General features: G+C 35.2%; 1 protein-coding gene across 4 annotated transcripts in view; it reads right to left on the bottom strand.

Annotated features, from left to right (window-relative positions):
• Positions 1-15099, bottom strand: part of LOC145693118 (uncharacterized) — a 52611-nt gene extending 37512 nt beyond the window's left edge. Inside the window, exons 1-3 of one of the 4 annotated variants that reach the window (XM_081768832.1) lie at positions 14953-15099; positions 5115-5516; positions 452-655 (exon numbers count right to left, since the gene is read on the bottom strand). In XM_081768832.1, coding sequence (XP_081624958.1) covers positions 452-655; positions 5115-5465 — 555 coding nt within the window. In that variant the 5' untranslated portion in view covers positions 5466-5516; positions 14953-15099. Of the gene's footprint in view, positions 1-451; positions 656-5114; positions 5517-8736; positions 8758-9356; positions 9698-14679; positions 14897-14952 lie in introns of those variants that run through there. The other 3 variants (XM_081768850.1, XM_081768841.1, XM_081768859.1) reach the window with 3 other exon arrangements.
• Between the last annotated feature and the right edge of the window lie 1310 nt (positions 15100-16409).

Here is a 16409-nt window from a genome sequence, read left to right as displayed (position 1 = left end):
ATGTATCTATTATTGAAACGCACATTGTTATTTGAAACCTATGTATTCGAATGGTTGGGCCATAATGCACAGGAAAAAAATAAAAATAAGTAAAAAAGAAACTACTTATAATTGGAGAGCAGGAAACAGTTTACTTAAATAGAAGTTCATTTATGCTAATAGTGCACACTGGTAATTTTCACGAAGATTTTATTTAAATTAACTATTATAACATGGCGTCAACATTACAAGTTTAGCACAATTTTTATAAAACTATTTTCACTAGCTGTATGTAAACAAAGCACACAAAGAGATCAAAAGTTTTGGTGAATCACTGGTGAAAGCAAATACTACCAGCTTGCTAGCTATTTGACAAATTAAAACAAATATTTGTATTTCTTTGTGTGCGTAATGTATGAATTATTTTGAGTTCTTACTAAAAAAAAAAAAAAAAAAAAAAAAGACAAATTACCTGAGGATTGGAAACTTTTATTCCAACAAAATAATTTGGCCTAATCATTTTCTGTTTCTGCTGTTTCTCTTTTTGTGTTGGCTGTTCAGAACTTTTTTCCTTCTTCTTCTTCTTTTTCGTTCGTTTCTTTTTCTTCTTACGCTTCACGGAAGTCTCCTGATTTGAAAACTCTGAAGGCTCCTCCTCTGCTTCATCAAAATAATCCTACAAAAGCATTCCAACGAACTTGTTATTTTCTGTATGCACGAATAAATGTGTAAGATGAGAGAGTACCAGGAGAATACAATGAAATTCCCAGAGTTGATAAACAAAATAAGAAAAAGTACTGAAGTTTACGTATATCTTATTTGAAGAAGAAAACAATTATGTTAAAAGCTTACTGGGATTTCAAATAGTGCGTTATTTCTTCACATGACTGCACTGACTTATGCACAAAACAGTTATCAGTATAGTGTTGATTAATAACTATACATTAAACACTGGATATTTACGTATATAAAATAATGTAGTTTTGAACTACAATAGACGACAATTGGTTATAGAACGTACATTACAGCATAATGAAGAATTTTACTGACCTTTTTAATATTCTTAACTAGACCAATATCAGATGTTGGATACATTTATCGAGTGTCCATCAGCAGGAGCAAAAACATGTTTAAACCATTAGACTGAACAGACTTGTTGCATAGTATGGCATAAGCCTGTTTTTGGTCCTGATGATGAATATTCAATAAATGCATCCGAAATATCGGCCTTTGAAACAATATGGTCTACATAGGAATATTTAATAGTTCAGAAAAATAACATGAATGAACGGATTAGTAGGAATGAATTATGCTACAACGAATGAACTAGTAGGAAAGTTGAATGACGAAAAACGTGTTATGTTAGTGCCTAATTTTATAAAGCGTGATGAAAGATCGACGAAAAATCCGAGTGACTTCGAAAAGATGATGTAACAACTTAAAATTATGAAGTATTTGATAATTTATCTCATCTAGCTATGACTGCATGTGTCGAAAATCAACAGCTTGGAGTGCTACCTCGTGGCTATATGGTTAACGTTCGCGTCTTTGGCGAGGAAAACTCGGGTTCGATTCGCAGAGGGAGCTCATGTGGTTTCGGTTCCCACGTAGGCTGTAGGTCTACGTCTCATATAGCCTAGGTGCTGTATCACCGACCCCAGGCTCATTCATTGCATTTAAGCAAGATGGGAAAGACAGTGTTAATTTTGAACTTAATTGACCAAGCCTCGTATATGAGAGAAACATCTCGAAGTCTCCTCTCATCAGTTTGGTATGTTTATGAGTCTGTGTTAGTGCGCCCAGCTCCAGTTCTATGGCCGTATATGGTCAAGAAAAAAGGACCCTGATTACGTGCTATCTGCATGTTTGGTGACTGTTCCTTTGTGTCTGGATTTCGGAACTGACACCCTTCGCTCACGCGTTTTGCTATAGGTAGAAGCTAGTTGGACAAGCATTCCATTCGCGCTTTTGTCAGCCCGAGCTGCTCTGAATTCTACATTTTGTGCCAAACGAACAGAAAATCCATTCTCGCCTCTCCGGTTGGAATTGCCGGACGTTCGAGTCCATGCTGAATTAAGTGGAGTCTTTTTTCTCTATGTGCCTTCCCCTGGCGGGCTGAACAGCAAAAATTAAGTTAATAATCGGAAGCCACAATCCTCAAGTGTAAAAGGAATTCAGAGTTGATGAAAGCGAATTTCTCTTTTGTTGGCAGCGTCATAATTAGTAAAATACTAGACGTTGCGTGATGCCTATTTTGTATACCAGGATAATTGCCAGTGCCTTTATGTGTTAAGTAACTGTGCAGCGTTTGAACTCAACACGATTGAAATTTTGGAGTAGTTATTGTGCAGCTGTAAGCGGATCAACGTGAATCAGTTTAAAATCATCATTTGTGGAACTTATTGTGTAATTCCTGTGATTAGTCGGAACTCGGCAAACCCGAAGAAGTTGACCGGTCAAAGATTATTGTGAGTATAATGCAGTTTAAACCATTAATCACGCCACACAGCCACCTCAAATAATAACCCGACAACGGCCGTAAATTTCATAAAATAGAAAGTTGTTTGTTTGTAATCTTGATGTATTCTAAATGTAATATAATCCGTGCTAAATGCCATTACATATGTTACACACTTTAAATCAGGTTTTATTATTTGTGCATGTAATTGGCTTCAATTTGTTGTTCACGCTTAGTTTAATTACTTTTCACTTTACGGTACTTATATTCTTGTCTGCCGCTTCCCAGCTCCGGACCTGACGAGGATGTAGGTATTGGTGAACCCGTGTTTCGCCGTGGATCAGCTGGGATAAAACGATAAAGAAAGAGAGAGAAAAGTATATTATGTAGAGAGAGAGAGAGAGAGAAGGATAAAAGTGAGTGTCGTATATACTTCACAGAGAATTCTAACCACGACGAAGACCACGATATTAACTGATCCAACCAACTAATCCAAGGCTGGGTTTTCGGAGAATGACTTACGAAACAATGTGTGGTAAAATTACAGGAACTTCCACGCTGTAGATTTACTGAATGGTCCAAAAAGTTGCAATAATGACTGCAATGATATAAAGTTAATGAACTCATATGCCTGTGGTTTTCCGTTAGTGACGATAACTGCGAACACGCTGTTTAGCTTGAGATACGGGGAACTTGTTAAAGCTGCAACACCATGGGCAAACCGAAGAATATGAAGTAGATAAATATGAATCGGTGCATTACACAAAAGGTTAAGCATTTATCTTGAAACGCCCTTGTAACTTTTAAATTAATAGATAAAAAATGTGAAATCTGTGTACCATGTAAATATCGGGGGAAAGGGACATTGTTCGATATACTTAGCAACACCACCAGATTAACAGTGTTGCAAACCCAACATAAAGTTGCGTCTTTTCTACTAGCACTACGTTAAACTTATTACAAATTTCAAATCTACATATCAAACAAAAACAAATAATACAACACTTATTGTTCAGTGTCGCAAACTAAGGATGCCACAGTATCACAAATGTCAAAATTTTTAAGACCTCTACAACAGTAACAAAGTAACTAAAACGAACGAGGCAATGCACATCCGAATTATCTAATAAGATTGTGATATGAGGAATTTCGAGTAAATAGGAATAAAGTTACAAAGAACTGAAAATTTGACTTTTTTCAAAAAACTTTATTTCGAAAAAAAAATTCTTAGATAATTATCATATTTAATTATGTAGGTATTTTTCATTAGATGAAAAGACTTTAATCTCGTTTACAGCAATTTGATCTGAAACCGTTCCGAAGATATTAAAAACACGATTAGATATTGTTATCTTACTTAAAATTGTGTTTTTATGGAATTTGACTTAAAAAAATATTGTTCTTTTCTTTGTTTCGTTTACATTACAACAAAACAGTTTCTGGTAATTGTAATTACAAGTTTTCGCAATTAGATGAATTAAGCAGTGTTGCAAACTAACAATGTTTATCATATCTCCAGTTTGAGAGGTTTCAAGTTCCTGTAAACAGTATTACGATTTTTACATTTTTAAAAACTATCCACATGATTGGATATGGTATTTATCTAAGTACTTCTTCGAAATAACATATTTTGAAAATAATAAAATTTTCAACCTCTTGTTGCTTTGTTTCTATTTATTGAAAATACCTCATATCAAAATCACAATATTTGAGACTAACATACTGTGGATGTGCAATTTCCCGTCCGTCTTACTTGAGTTATTACTGTTGTACAGGCCTCCAAAGTTCGGCTGCTTTTCAATATTTGTGATATTGCATGTTTCAGTTTAATATGTAGATTTGAAATGTAATTACCTGACATAATGCTATTTGAAAGAACTAGGACTTTATGTTCGATTGGCAATATTGTTAGTCTAGTGGCATTGCAGAATATGTCAAACAACATACTCTTTCCGATATTTGAATGGTACAAAATTTTCACTTTTTTATTTTATTTATTTATTTTTTTTTATCAGTATAAAAGGGCGTTTCAGGATAAATAGCCCATCCTGTATATATGCAGTCACTGAGTATATGAGAACAGAAGTATATTGTAAAACAGAAAAGCATGATCTTTGGTTCCAACATAAATAAACTTGAACGTCTGGGAGTAAACAATATGCCACCATATATTACGAGCGTGAAATGTTATTTTATTTATTTATTTATTTTTTTTTAAGAATATGCGACAAAATGCAAAATTTACTATTCCAAAAAGAACTATTTTGCCAAAGCCAATGTAAATTTTTCTACAGTATAAATCGAAAAAACACGGCCATCTACATCTATATGGAAGGAATGGAAGGATTAAGTGCACCACGACCAATAAAATCTGAACTCAAACTGCATCATGGGTATATGATTAGCGTAATTCTCAGTGAGAATTCATGTGGTGCGGATCCTACGTGTGTACGTCCACGTCTCATATAGCGTCGATGCTGAAAGGGGCCCTAAAGTCAAATTCAAGCAACTAACCACAATCTGAACTATGACTATCCAGCGCGCTTGAGCATATGGAATAATTCACTTAACTTTAGAATAATGCCTAAATATCAATACACATGTCATATTCATTAAAATTTGATTATCTATCACAGTAAATATTAACATATTTTCTTTTAGAGCAACTTTAACTTACACTTGATATTAAAAATATTTCTGATAAGTCATCCTGTTTGGGCTTTTTAGCTGCGTCAACTAACTCAGGTTCTTCATCAGATTTTCTCTTTTTCAAACGCGATTCTTCTCCAGATTTTTCTTCAGAATCATACACATCAGAACTAACAGAAATTTTCTTCACTGAATCCTCTATTCCTGAATCAACTTTCTCTTCACAGTCCTCGTATGTTACTACATTAGTATCTTCTTCTGATTCCAATATTGAATGGAAAGATTCATCCTTGTCACTACCAATAGTTTCATTTAAGGGACAACGTTCGTAAACGTCATCTACAGGGGGAGGAGCGTTATCACTATCAGCATTTGCCATAATTATTTTTTGTCACAAACTCTATGCAACTTGTTTTCATCATGCAAAATCCTAGAAAAACATTAAAAAACGTGAGATTACATTTGTATATATATATATATGAAATACACACAATTATCTTCCTTATTCGAAAAAAAATGTAATATTAGAACAGCCACGATAAGATACTATTGTTTTATTAAAGACACTGAAGAGCACTGTAACAAATAGAATATATTTTACAATAAGATTTTTGCTGCCAATTTTACAATAGGCAACTACATGTCAATATACAGATAGTTTTCAAAGTAATGCAAACACCTGAAGAAAACGAAACTTAATTACTAGTGCTGAATTTTTTGCTATTGTTTTTCAGCTCATTGCTTTTTATAGAGAATTATTCTTTTCCGTTTTCCTTGAAATGAACTGGAATTTCAACAGTTTGATTTCACTGATTTATTCAAATCTATTTAAATACCTCTACTTAAATTGAGGTGAAAATTAAATTTTGTTTTATATAATTTTAATATTTAATAATAATAATCTAAGGAATATTAAAGTTATACTTAAATAATACAAATCCATTTTGAAAAAAATAAGAGACATCTACCTAGAATTGAAGAAATCAATAAAGCCACATCATTAAGATTCCAATTCATTTCAGGGGCCGCGGTGGCTCAGTGGTAGAGCGTTCACCTATGGTGCTTGGGGTCCCGGGTTCACACCCTGCTCCTGCCAAGTGAACTTTGTGGCGGACAAACACTGTGTGCGTGGATTTTCTCGGGGTTCTCCAGTTTCCACCCACTTCATTCATTCCACCATTTCATTCATCTCTCATCATCACCGTCTCCTTTAGCCTAACTGGCATAACCGTGGGACATAAAACCTAAAAATTTCAATTCATTTTTTCCAATTCATTTCAAAGAAAACAGAAAATTAATTTCCCATATAAAACAATGGGCTAAAATAAAGATGGCGTAGTTGTTCAGCACCGTTAATACGGCGTGCGACCACGGTTAGACTACAGAAGAGCTTTCATTTGTCGTGGAACGGAGACATGTAAGTCATGAGCGAGTTTCAGACGAATATTGTACCGTTCTTCATGCAGTGCACCACCAAGGATAGAGGATATTTGTTTCCGATTCTGAGCTCCAATACTGACCACAGATGTCCAATAAAATTAAGGTCTGGTGATAGTGCAGAACAGGGAAGGTTTTGTAGTTTATCCTAATGGTCATGACAACGCACCTCAACAACTCAAGCACTGTGAATTATTATCTTGAAATTTTTTCACTGCCAGAAAACATCTAGATCATAGGATAAAAGTGAAAAGGTAAACAAAATGTAAACAAAATATAATCAGTAGTAGTAATGCGTTCTGTGTGCTTGATCATAGAACACACGGAATACCAGGAAACCGCAGCCCAAAGCATCATAAGACGCCACCTTATTTTACGGTAAGGAAGACAGTTGAGCATAAGATTACTTGGGAGTCCACCACACATTAACAGAGATTGTTGTAGAAAATAATGTAAATGAGGATTCAGCAGACTAGGAGCGCCGGGTTTTGAATATCAGTGAGGATACTCTAATTCACAATCCACAGCTGGAACCCCAGGATTAGTGAGGACTTCTCCCCGTAAAATTTGGAAATTAACTCTCTCAAAAACGTAGTTTTAGGTATTTTTCAAAACTGGATTTTTTTCCACAGTGGAAAACATTCTTGAATGAGAATGTGGCGGCGTAATCAGAGAGGTTCTAGCTCCTAACTCCTGATCTTAGATCTCGTCACGCCGTTTTGAACGTTAACCCTAGGATTTACAGATTTTAAATGAACAAGAAGCCAATACGTTAGAGAAATAGAATAAAATTAATAGTGCAAACATGTTGTATAATGATGATGTATACAATGCAAAAAGTTAAAATAAAAGGTTTCTTTTCTTTAAAAATTAGTCTTTGCGTAATCTCTAGTTCTCATTTTGCTCATAAAGAAAGTGTTCCATCGAACAGTTAATTTTTTGATGGAAATATTAACTATAATTTCGAGGTTCAATTTATTTTTCGCTATCAGCTTGTGAACATTTTTTTATTCTCCTATCCATACTTTTCTTTTCTCTTTTTGGTAAGGGAGCTGAGCATCCCTTCCAAAATTCTAGAGTGCGCTCAAACACTGGACCACCCCGGAAATAGCGTCCTGCAACGGACCATATTACCTGTTTCCAATCTTCGATAGTTTACTTCACATGTACTCAGTATCATTTTCTTAACGCTAAAGTGTTGTTGACGGTACTCAGCGATTTAGAAATTACAATTCGATCACAGCTGAACTCGAATTAGACTGTGATTATTGCAATAGGTTGCTCCGGATGCTGACTGAGCTCCATCGTCACTTGTTGGATTCGTTTATGAACTTTGGTGATGATCCTCTTCAATGGTCGATAATCTCTTTCACTGAGGCTTCTCTGCTCTTCGCCAATGTTGTTTTCGCTATGAGTTCTGAAGGCCCTTATCATTTTGAACACAATTCCTCGAGACAACTAATACACTGGCGACCTTACCGACCTACACAATTTTTCCAATTTGTATTGACCAATCAAAAATAAAAAATGTGCTCATTAATTGAAAATAAAAAAAAAAAAAACTTGTATCCAGTAAACAAAACGAAAACATGTATTTGTAAAATAATGGAAATAAAAAAGATCTGTGCTCATTAAAAAACAAAGATTGTGTTCATTAATCAAAGTATAACTTTTGTGTTAATTAGAAAATATATGCTCACTAATCAAAATGTAAAAAGTCTATGTTCATTAGCAAAAAATACAAGTTTGAAGTCACTGTTCATTCCACCAAGCACAATCAACCTGGAAGACTGATCAGTATGAAATGATGTGACTAAGAGACTGGATTTTCAAGTATTTTTCATGTTGGCTCTTACTCACAACCAATAAAATAATATGTAATGATTTTAAGGTGACAGGTATAAAATATATACACTATAGACTATACCAAATCGTATATTGAAAAGGGATACTAAATTTAGCCAGGAAGCAAAAAAAAAAAAAAAAAAAAAAAAAAAAAACTCAGAAAAACATCTTTTTAAACTGACAAATAATAGGACACAGTAAGCAAACTGAAAATGTTAGGAATCATTCTCTTCAGAGCACACTGAAATTATTAACGACTTAAATCTGTTAAATCAGACTATAATTCGCCGAACTACATACACGTAAGAATAGTTTTTCATTTCTACTTTCTCTTTTAACAATATTCCGGGGCAGAAAAAAGGATTTACCATTTGATCCGAATACTAGTAGGTAAATACTTGAAAGTTTTCCAGCTTAATAGAAAAGCAATTGAAACTTTCTCGTATTCATGCGCACATGTGTTTCTTTTCTTGATATTAGAAGAGACGACCTAGAATGGACGAAAAGAGTAAAATGAGGAATATTGTACATCCATATTCAGGCTTAAATTTTTGTGTGTAGGATTTTCAAACTTGCAACTTTTGTTTATTTATCCTTTTTCTAGTTATATAATCATTTCTTCTTGATTCTTCTCGATTGATATTATCTTACTGACAAAGGTTAATACCTTTAAATTTTATTTTCATCATATTACTTATTTGGTACTTTGCTATCTCGTTTGCGATTTTTACTAACCCCTTCTTCGGTATGTACTTTACTAATCCTATTTCCCTGTCATCATCATTGTAAGTGCTTTCTTTGGCTTCTGAGACCCTATATTTTTCTTAAAGTAATCACAAATTTAGTTTTGAAGAGCAGCAAAAAAATTCAACAATCTTTTTACATTGGATGAGATCTTTTCACCCTGGAAGATTGTAACTTAAGTTCTGGGATTACACTTGTTAGAAGTTGCTTTAACTACACAATAATAAATTAGAAAAGAACTAACCTAATTATATTCCTGGAAACAGAAGACTGACCAATATTTTAGATACATACACGAGTATCCTTTTACGAGGAAGCAGGGGCTTATTACGTTATCCAAAAGGTTCTTCATATGCTCCTTCTATCAATATGACTGGAACCGATACATCTCCACTTGTCGCTCGATCAATCTTTTGAGGCGTCCTGTATATAGTTTTATTATAATGTAATCATGTGATAAGTTGTCTATAACTTTGTGTAAAATCGTGAAGTTAAAATTTTGTATGGTAAAATTTATTTTCGTGCAAACTATGTAATCTGTGATAAATTTTCATTAGTTTGCATATTTATATTATTAAGATTTTCCAGTCTTCCATATTTTCTTAGTATATGCATTATTTAAGTTTTACGCTGGAAGAAATTAAGCTTAAATTTAATTTTAGAATTTATTTGGAATTTAATTGGAACTAGAAGAAACTAATTATAACTCTCTACACTTAACGCGTCAATTTTTGGAAAACTGAGATTGCCGCTTTAATAACACTAGCTTGTAAAAATTGAAAATAAAAAATAAATAAAATTGAAAGACAAAACAAAGAGAAAAAAGTGAATCAAATAACCAGAAAACTCTTAGTTACGATCCAGACTTTGACACACCTTCTTCAAAAAATATGTGGAATAAACACGCGCGGTTTGTTAATAAGTGAATATATACTTACAAATTATAGAATTGAGTTTACAATAACTTAAAAATGCTTTCCAATTACTATCCACAGTTCTACAGCATAGTAAGATGTTAAATTTATTTGTTCCCACATACCTTTTCAAGAAGAAATTGTGTTGAAGTGTGGATAATGGCAAACGGTTTTCTGGTTATTCGATTCATTTACGCAGCACATCACAATTCTCCAAGAATAGCTGGCTCAAGTCTAGAAAAAGATACAACTGGAGTAATGCTTCCTTTTACAGCGAAACATCAGCAACCCCCGATGTTAATACAAACTTGAGCCGAGGTTGGTTATTTTCATGCGATACTTCGATTACAAATATAAAGAATTAGTTCATCCATGCGCAATACTTCAGTAACACTAGAGAAGTAACAAACAATCTAAGCATCCTTACCATTCACAAGAAAAGCACTCATTTCACGTATTATACACATTTAAAGAAGATTATACCGTGAATTCACGTTCAGGCCCAGTAATTTTAATAAGTGTCCGCCGGGTTGTATGTTTATTTAGGGTGTTATGAGTTTTATTTTAGTTCTTGTTTGGCCTCAGTAATTTCTCAAAATCCTACCGTCTAATATGCAAACTTCACATATCTATGGTGTTGCTTTCTATTTTCCCATATTTCGGTAACCGTTAGGCGTACTGACTTGCGGTTTTCCGTACACACACACCTGTAACGTTCTTCAAAACTCTGTTAAGACACATTTTCCAAAATATTTAAAAACGGGAGTTTTGCGAACACCATGGTATACCCAAACGCAATACCGGTACATATGTTTATTTGTTTTGATTGAAATTACTTTTGAAATTACTGTTAGCCTTGTTTTCTTTTTTCGAGATTGTATCATTATGCACGCAAACCCCACATCTCCATTATGTTGTTCTTTATTTCCCCATATTTCAGTAACCATGAGGCGTACCAAGTTGCGGTTTTCGGTAAACAAGTATCTGTAACGTTCTTTACAATACTTAAGAGACACATATTTGAAAATATTTAAAAATGAAGAAATTAAGTACCCCCGACCCGATGGAATACAATTTATTTTAGCGTAGTAATACATTTTGAACCTCATTTAACACATTTAACTGTTCTTAAGTCTCGGTCAGTATTTTTTGAAATTCAACGTTCTACCCGAAACTCACAAGTGCATACCCGACTTTCTAAAGTTATCCCGTGGGGTTAATAGAGCAACTCCAGGGATATTGAGCCCAACCTACTTTTACCTAAACTAAGCCTTAACATTATGGACCTACACTGCAGTACCAAGGTCCTGTGCAATTAGAATACAACACTGTATTAGAAAGCCAAATAACCTTACTTAAAGCAAGGAAAGTGATGTTTTACATATATATATATATATATATATATATATATATATATATATATATATATATAGTAACTTGATATCTTATAAAACTATACGCAATCTTATCCGTAAGATCCTATCCGAAAAACGCTCTTGATACAGTAACCTTGTTTCTCTTCCATTTTGCCAGACTTCTCCGTACATGAGAAGCATTATCACTGTACTCATTATTTGTGTTTGGATGCGCCACTTGAAACTTACAAGAGATGCACTACCCTCAATCTCCAATGTAACATTAAAAGCAAATTATTTCTATGGAGAATAACATATTGCCACTCATTAACTCGTCTCATTAATTTCTGTCATTGGATATCATATTGAAATAAATTTTGAATGGCAATGAATGTATTCTAAGTGTAACTATTTACTGAAGCGGAGGGCGGAAGAATACAAAAATGCGAAGGTAGAAATAAACGGCGGGAAGGCAAGTCTTTACTTTGACTCCAACAGTGACTTTAATCGGTTCTTATAGGGTCAGTCACTTCCTGGAACTGTTTCTGTGTGAGTCACTTGTTGGAACTGTTCGTGCCTTTGGTATGACGTTCTTAGTTCAAAGATTGGCGGTAGTTCATATTTTTCCCACTGCGTGTCTCCGTAGTAATGTGGTAGTTTGTTACTAGACTTTTTGAAACATCTTAAAAACCTTGGGGGGAGGTATGGAAAATTGACCTATTAACCTTCTCCTCCTACAACATGGTAGTGAAACCGATATTTTCTCCGAAATCCGGTGTTGCCAAGAAATTCAAGCTAGCTGTCAATTCTCGACCAGAGGAGTGCGCATTCCTCTCTGTCACTTGAGAAAGGTTTTGGCGAAAAAAGAAAAGAAAAGTAGCGTGGAAACTCCGAATGGTTTGTGTTGTTTTGTTATTTGACACTTTGAGTGGAAAAAACTTCCTTCTTCCTTTGGAGAGGAACAAAATTCGAACTGGACGGCAGCTTTCGGCAAAAATAGGGGGTGAGCAAAAGCTGATCTTCTCCGTCATATGAATATGAAATGGAATGTCTCAAATGTTTTGGCGAAGAAAAAAGTAGTCTGGAAACTCCGAGTGCTTGATGTTGCTTTGTTATTTGACACTTTCAACCTGCTTTCAACAGAATATTTCTTTTTCCATTGAGAAGGAATGATCTATATATGCAGGCAAATTGGTCAGTGTTTGTTTATTTCCCCCTTCTCTATATAGAGAGAAAGAACCCACATGTGTAAGCCATTAATCAGAGTGTAATGGGGACCAAAGCTATGGCAACGTCGTTGAACATAAGTTAAGTTACAATGTCACTAGTACGAGGATATGATTGTTCGGACAGTTCCGATTACCACCCACTAAGGTTTTTAAGATCCTGCCAATTCTATAAGATGTCACATGTTCTGTCTGCTTGTGCTTGTAGGTGTGTGCTGGTGGCATGCGGGGAGCGCGTAATTGAATTTTCTTTTCATGGCGACGATCGAGTTAGGAAATGCGACTGAGAAACCGTTTCATGAATTTAATACAATGAATCTGAACTTGTCGTTTTTAAATAAGTTTGTATTAGATTCGGATATTAACTCATATCGCTTTGCAGCACTGTGGTTTAATTGAGTTAGAGAAAACCTGTCATGGTTGTGGTCGAAGGCTGAAGATATTTCCGACGTTCTGTAAAAAAGGGCGTTTATTGGTTTTTCTTGTTTGTAATAATAGCAAGTGTGCTCCCTTTAATAAATCGATCTGTGCGGAAAGGAACATTTTTTTAGTAATGCAAAGTTGAATATTGCACATGTGTTCTTATCATCTTATTTTTTCGTGTGTAGAATCAGCAATTATGAGTTAATTATTCATGTGTGTTCTCCTATGGCGAAACGGTATTTTTTCATTTTTTAATTGATATTATTTTTATTCTTGATTTGTTTTGCATTTGAGTATTTCGCAAGATTACAAGTATTTGGTTTACTGCTGGTTGTTCTATTGTCTTGCTGAGATTTTTTTTGTTTTTAGTGTTTTTTTTTCCTTCTTACGTTACCTTTATAGTAGTGGTTTGATTATTTTTTATTGTTTTGGATGTTTTTATGGTACTTGAGCGGGCGGTTTGGGGGGCGGTATACCCCCCCCCCACATTTAGATCTCAAAATTGATCGTCGCCGCCTCACCTGAATTGATTTCTCAGAAGACTTTAGGAATAGTGTTTAGTAACATTTTGGCCCTTGTACTTATAGTATAATTCTTAACATTGTACATTACTTTGAATCGGACAGTAACTGTAACCGATTCATCTGATCCTGTTCCGGGAGCAGTTTAGGAATGATTCCTAAACTGCTCCGGGAACCGGATGAGATGAATCGGCTGCAGTCACTGTTTGAGTCAAAGTAAAGATTTCCCGGCGGGAATGTTCTGTTCGTGTTAGCATTGGACGTTTGCGATGGAAGTAATGCAAACATAAGATTTTATTACAAAGAATTGTGTGATAAAAAGCGTCATGTTAGAAAGTTTTTGCAGCGTCATGGTATGTTGAAACGTAACATCAACTATGCGAAGTGTGGAAAAGAAGTAAAAATTCAGAACAGACGAATTTCTCCTCGCAGCGGGCCATTTGTTCCCGGGAAAGCAATGCCATTTTGAAAAAAATGAAATGAAATCTTTTAGTTTTACGTCCCACGGTTATGCCGGTTAGGCTAAAGGAGACGGTGATGATGAGTAAGGAATGAAATAGTGGAATGAAGGTGGGAGGAAACGGGAGAACCCCGAGAAAACCCACGTACACGGTGTTTGTCCACCACAAAGCTTGGCACCAGAGGTGAACGCTCTACCACTGAGCCACCGCGGCCCAGTGCCATTTTGAAGATAAGAATTATTACAATTGTTCAAGTGTTTTTGAAGGTAAAAATTATGGCAGAAATTTTATTTATTTTTCTACTATCCTCGTTTGTGGGTATGCGCCTACCGCTGACGCGCCTGCTCCCTACTGACGCACTCGTCGCTTTTGCCCAGACTCAGTTCGATAGCATTCGTGCTTTTTAGTGGCCACCTAGCACAAGTTGCTTCATAGTTTATGCACTAGCTCTTTATTTAGTGGATATTCTGCAAAATCTGATGCAAATGCACGAGATTCTGCAAAAAGAAACCTTAATATGTAATAAATGTGTGAAAATTTGGAAGAACCGTCTGCTCGAGTAATGCTCTCGATTCCTCAGCTCCTGCCCTGACTCGGTTAGATAGTATTTGTGATTTTTAGTGATCACCTAGCACAAGTTGGTTAGTTTTCTGCGCAATTTTCTTACCACGTACACACACTGAAGCTACCCTGTAGTATATTTGTATAAAGGAATGCAAGTTACTGCCCAAAAGTAGAAGTTTCATAAAGTCGATTTACTTAAACAGAAGGATATGCAATGAATGTATGGATGGATGGTTCCATACATTATATCTGCATAGTAGTTTTATAATTCTACACAGCAGTACTAGTAAAGTTATCATGCTTCTCATCTGTCAAATTCATTAATCCTACCCACTACTTTTACAAAATATACACATAATTTCCCTTTTTCGCTTACATATTTATCTTCTTCTTCAAAACCAGTGATCAAATACAGCGTTGCCAGGTCAGAAAGTTAGAATATCTAGAGTTCTACCGTAAGAATCCATATTTTTATTAAAATATCTTAATAAATATGGCTGATTATTTGTATTTATCCCAGCATTTTACTACTTCTTCAACACTATAGACCCATTTTAAAAAATACAGTTTTGGGCTGGCTACAGGCCTGCAAAGGATTACATGGAAAAGAAGTTTACAGGAATAAAAATAAACTTTTCCTTGTTTTGTTATGTTCTCAGTTATTTTGCGTTGTAAATATGGTTTTAAAAAATATTAATACAGTATGTTAAACTTGCAGTTAAACAGAATTTTTCAAGAATTGTGCTATATATTTTAAATTATGCTTTATTTTTTAAAAAAATTATGCTTTATTATGCTTTTAAAATTAGTTTCTTCTGGACCCTTAGACAACCACAACCATGTTTATGGTACCAACCATATGTGTAAATCGCTATTATATTTTTTATGCTTTTGGGTTGCTCTAATTATGAAGTATGAAAGTAATGAGTACGTGCAATACACATCACAATACATAGGTGAGGTTAGAAGAACAAGTGAGGTTATCTTCTCGCCCCGGGGCAACGCGGGGCATTGATGTAAGACAGTTGCCGCCTTATGCAGAGTCGTTTTGAAATATGATTAGTGTCATACTAAAAGTCTGACTACTGCAGGAGAGTTATGTTAGTCGAATTCTATAGTATGGCACTAATCACGCTTCAAAACGACTCTGCATGAGGCCCTTGGTGTCCTGTTAGTACAGTAGGATTACTGTGGATGATGTGATGGAAAAATAAAATGTGAATCAATATCGAGATGAAATGCATCGAGAAGAGGAATGTCGGGATGATTCGGAGGAACAGTGTAGCGATAGAGAGTAAAAAGCAGAGAGAGAGGGGTGGGGCGTAATGGTGGGAGAGTAACATAGTCGGCTGCAGTATGTACTGTGTCCATGAGTAGAGGGTGGTTCATTGTCAGTCGATCAGTGATATATTTTAAGCGAAGATGTTCTATGTAGGAAAGAAGCGTAGGAAAAGTAATGCGACTATAGGGATCGGCAGAGGGGCAGGGGCTAGGTAAGGATACACGGTAAGCGATTCTGAAGGTATGACGTTCCAAGAAGGGTGCTGCAGGTATCCAGGCTGTGAATCCGTAAGTCAGTATTGGTCGGAGAAAGACCTTATACGTAGTAAGAACTGTAGAGGCTTTCAGACCCCAATTGGTGCCAGTCAAGCGACGGAATAGATTAATTCGATTATAGGCTTTGGACAAAATAGATTTTAAGTGAGGTCTCCAGGTGAGATGTTTGTCCAAGAGAAGTCCTAAATATTTGGCTGTGTTGGAAGTGTGAATTCGTGTTCCTTGAACGTAAACATTCAGCAGTGTTGGGTTGCGGTAGATCCTAGTGCGTTTGCC

This window comes from Thermobia domestica, chromosome 1 (genome assembly GCF_964235325.1).
Source record: "Thermobia domestica chromosome 1, izTheDome1.hap1.1, whole genome shotgun sequence".
NCBI classification, from domain to species: Eukaryota; Metazoa; Arthropoda; class Insecta; order Zygentoma; family Lepismatidae; genus Thermobia; species Thermobia domestica.
Note: the sequence above shows the minus strand (reverse complement) of the source record. Positions and strands in the feature narration are given on the sequence as shown.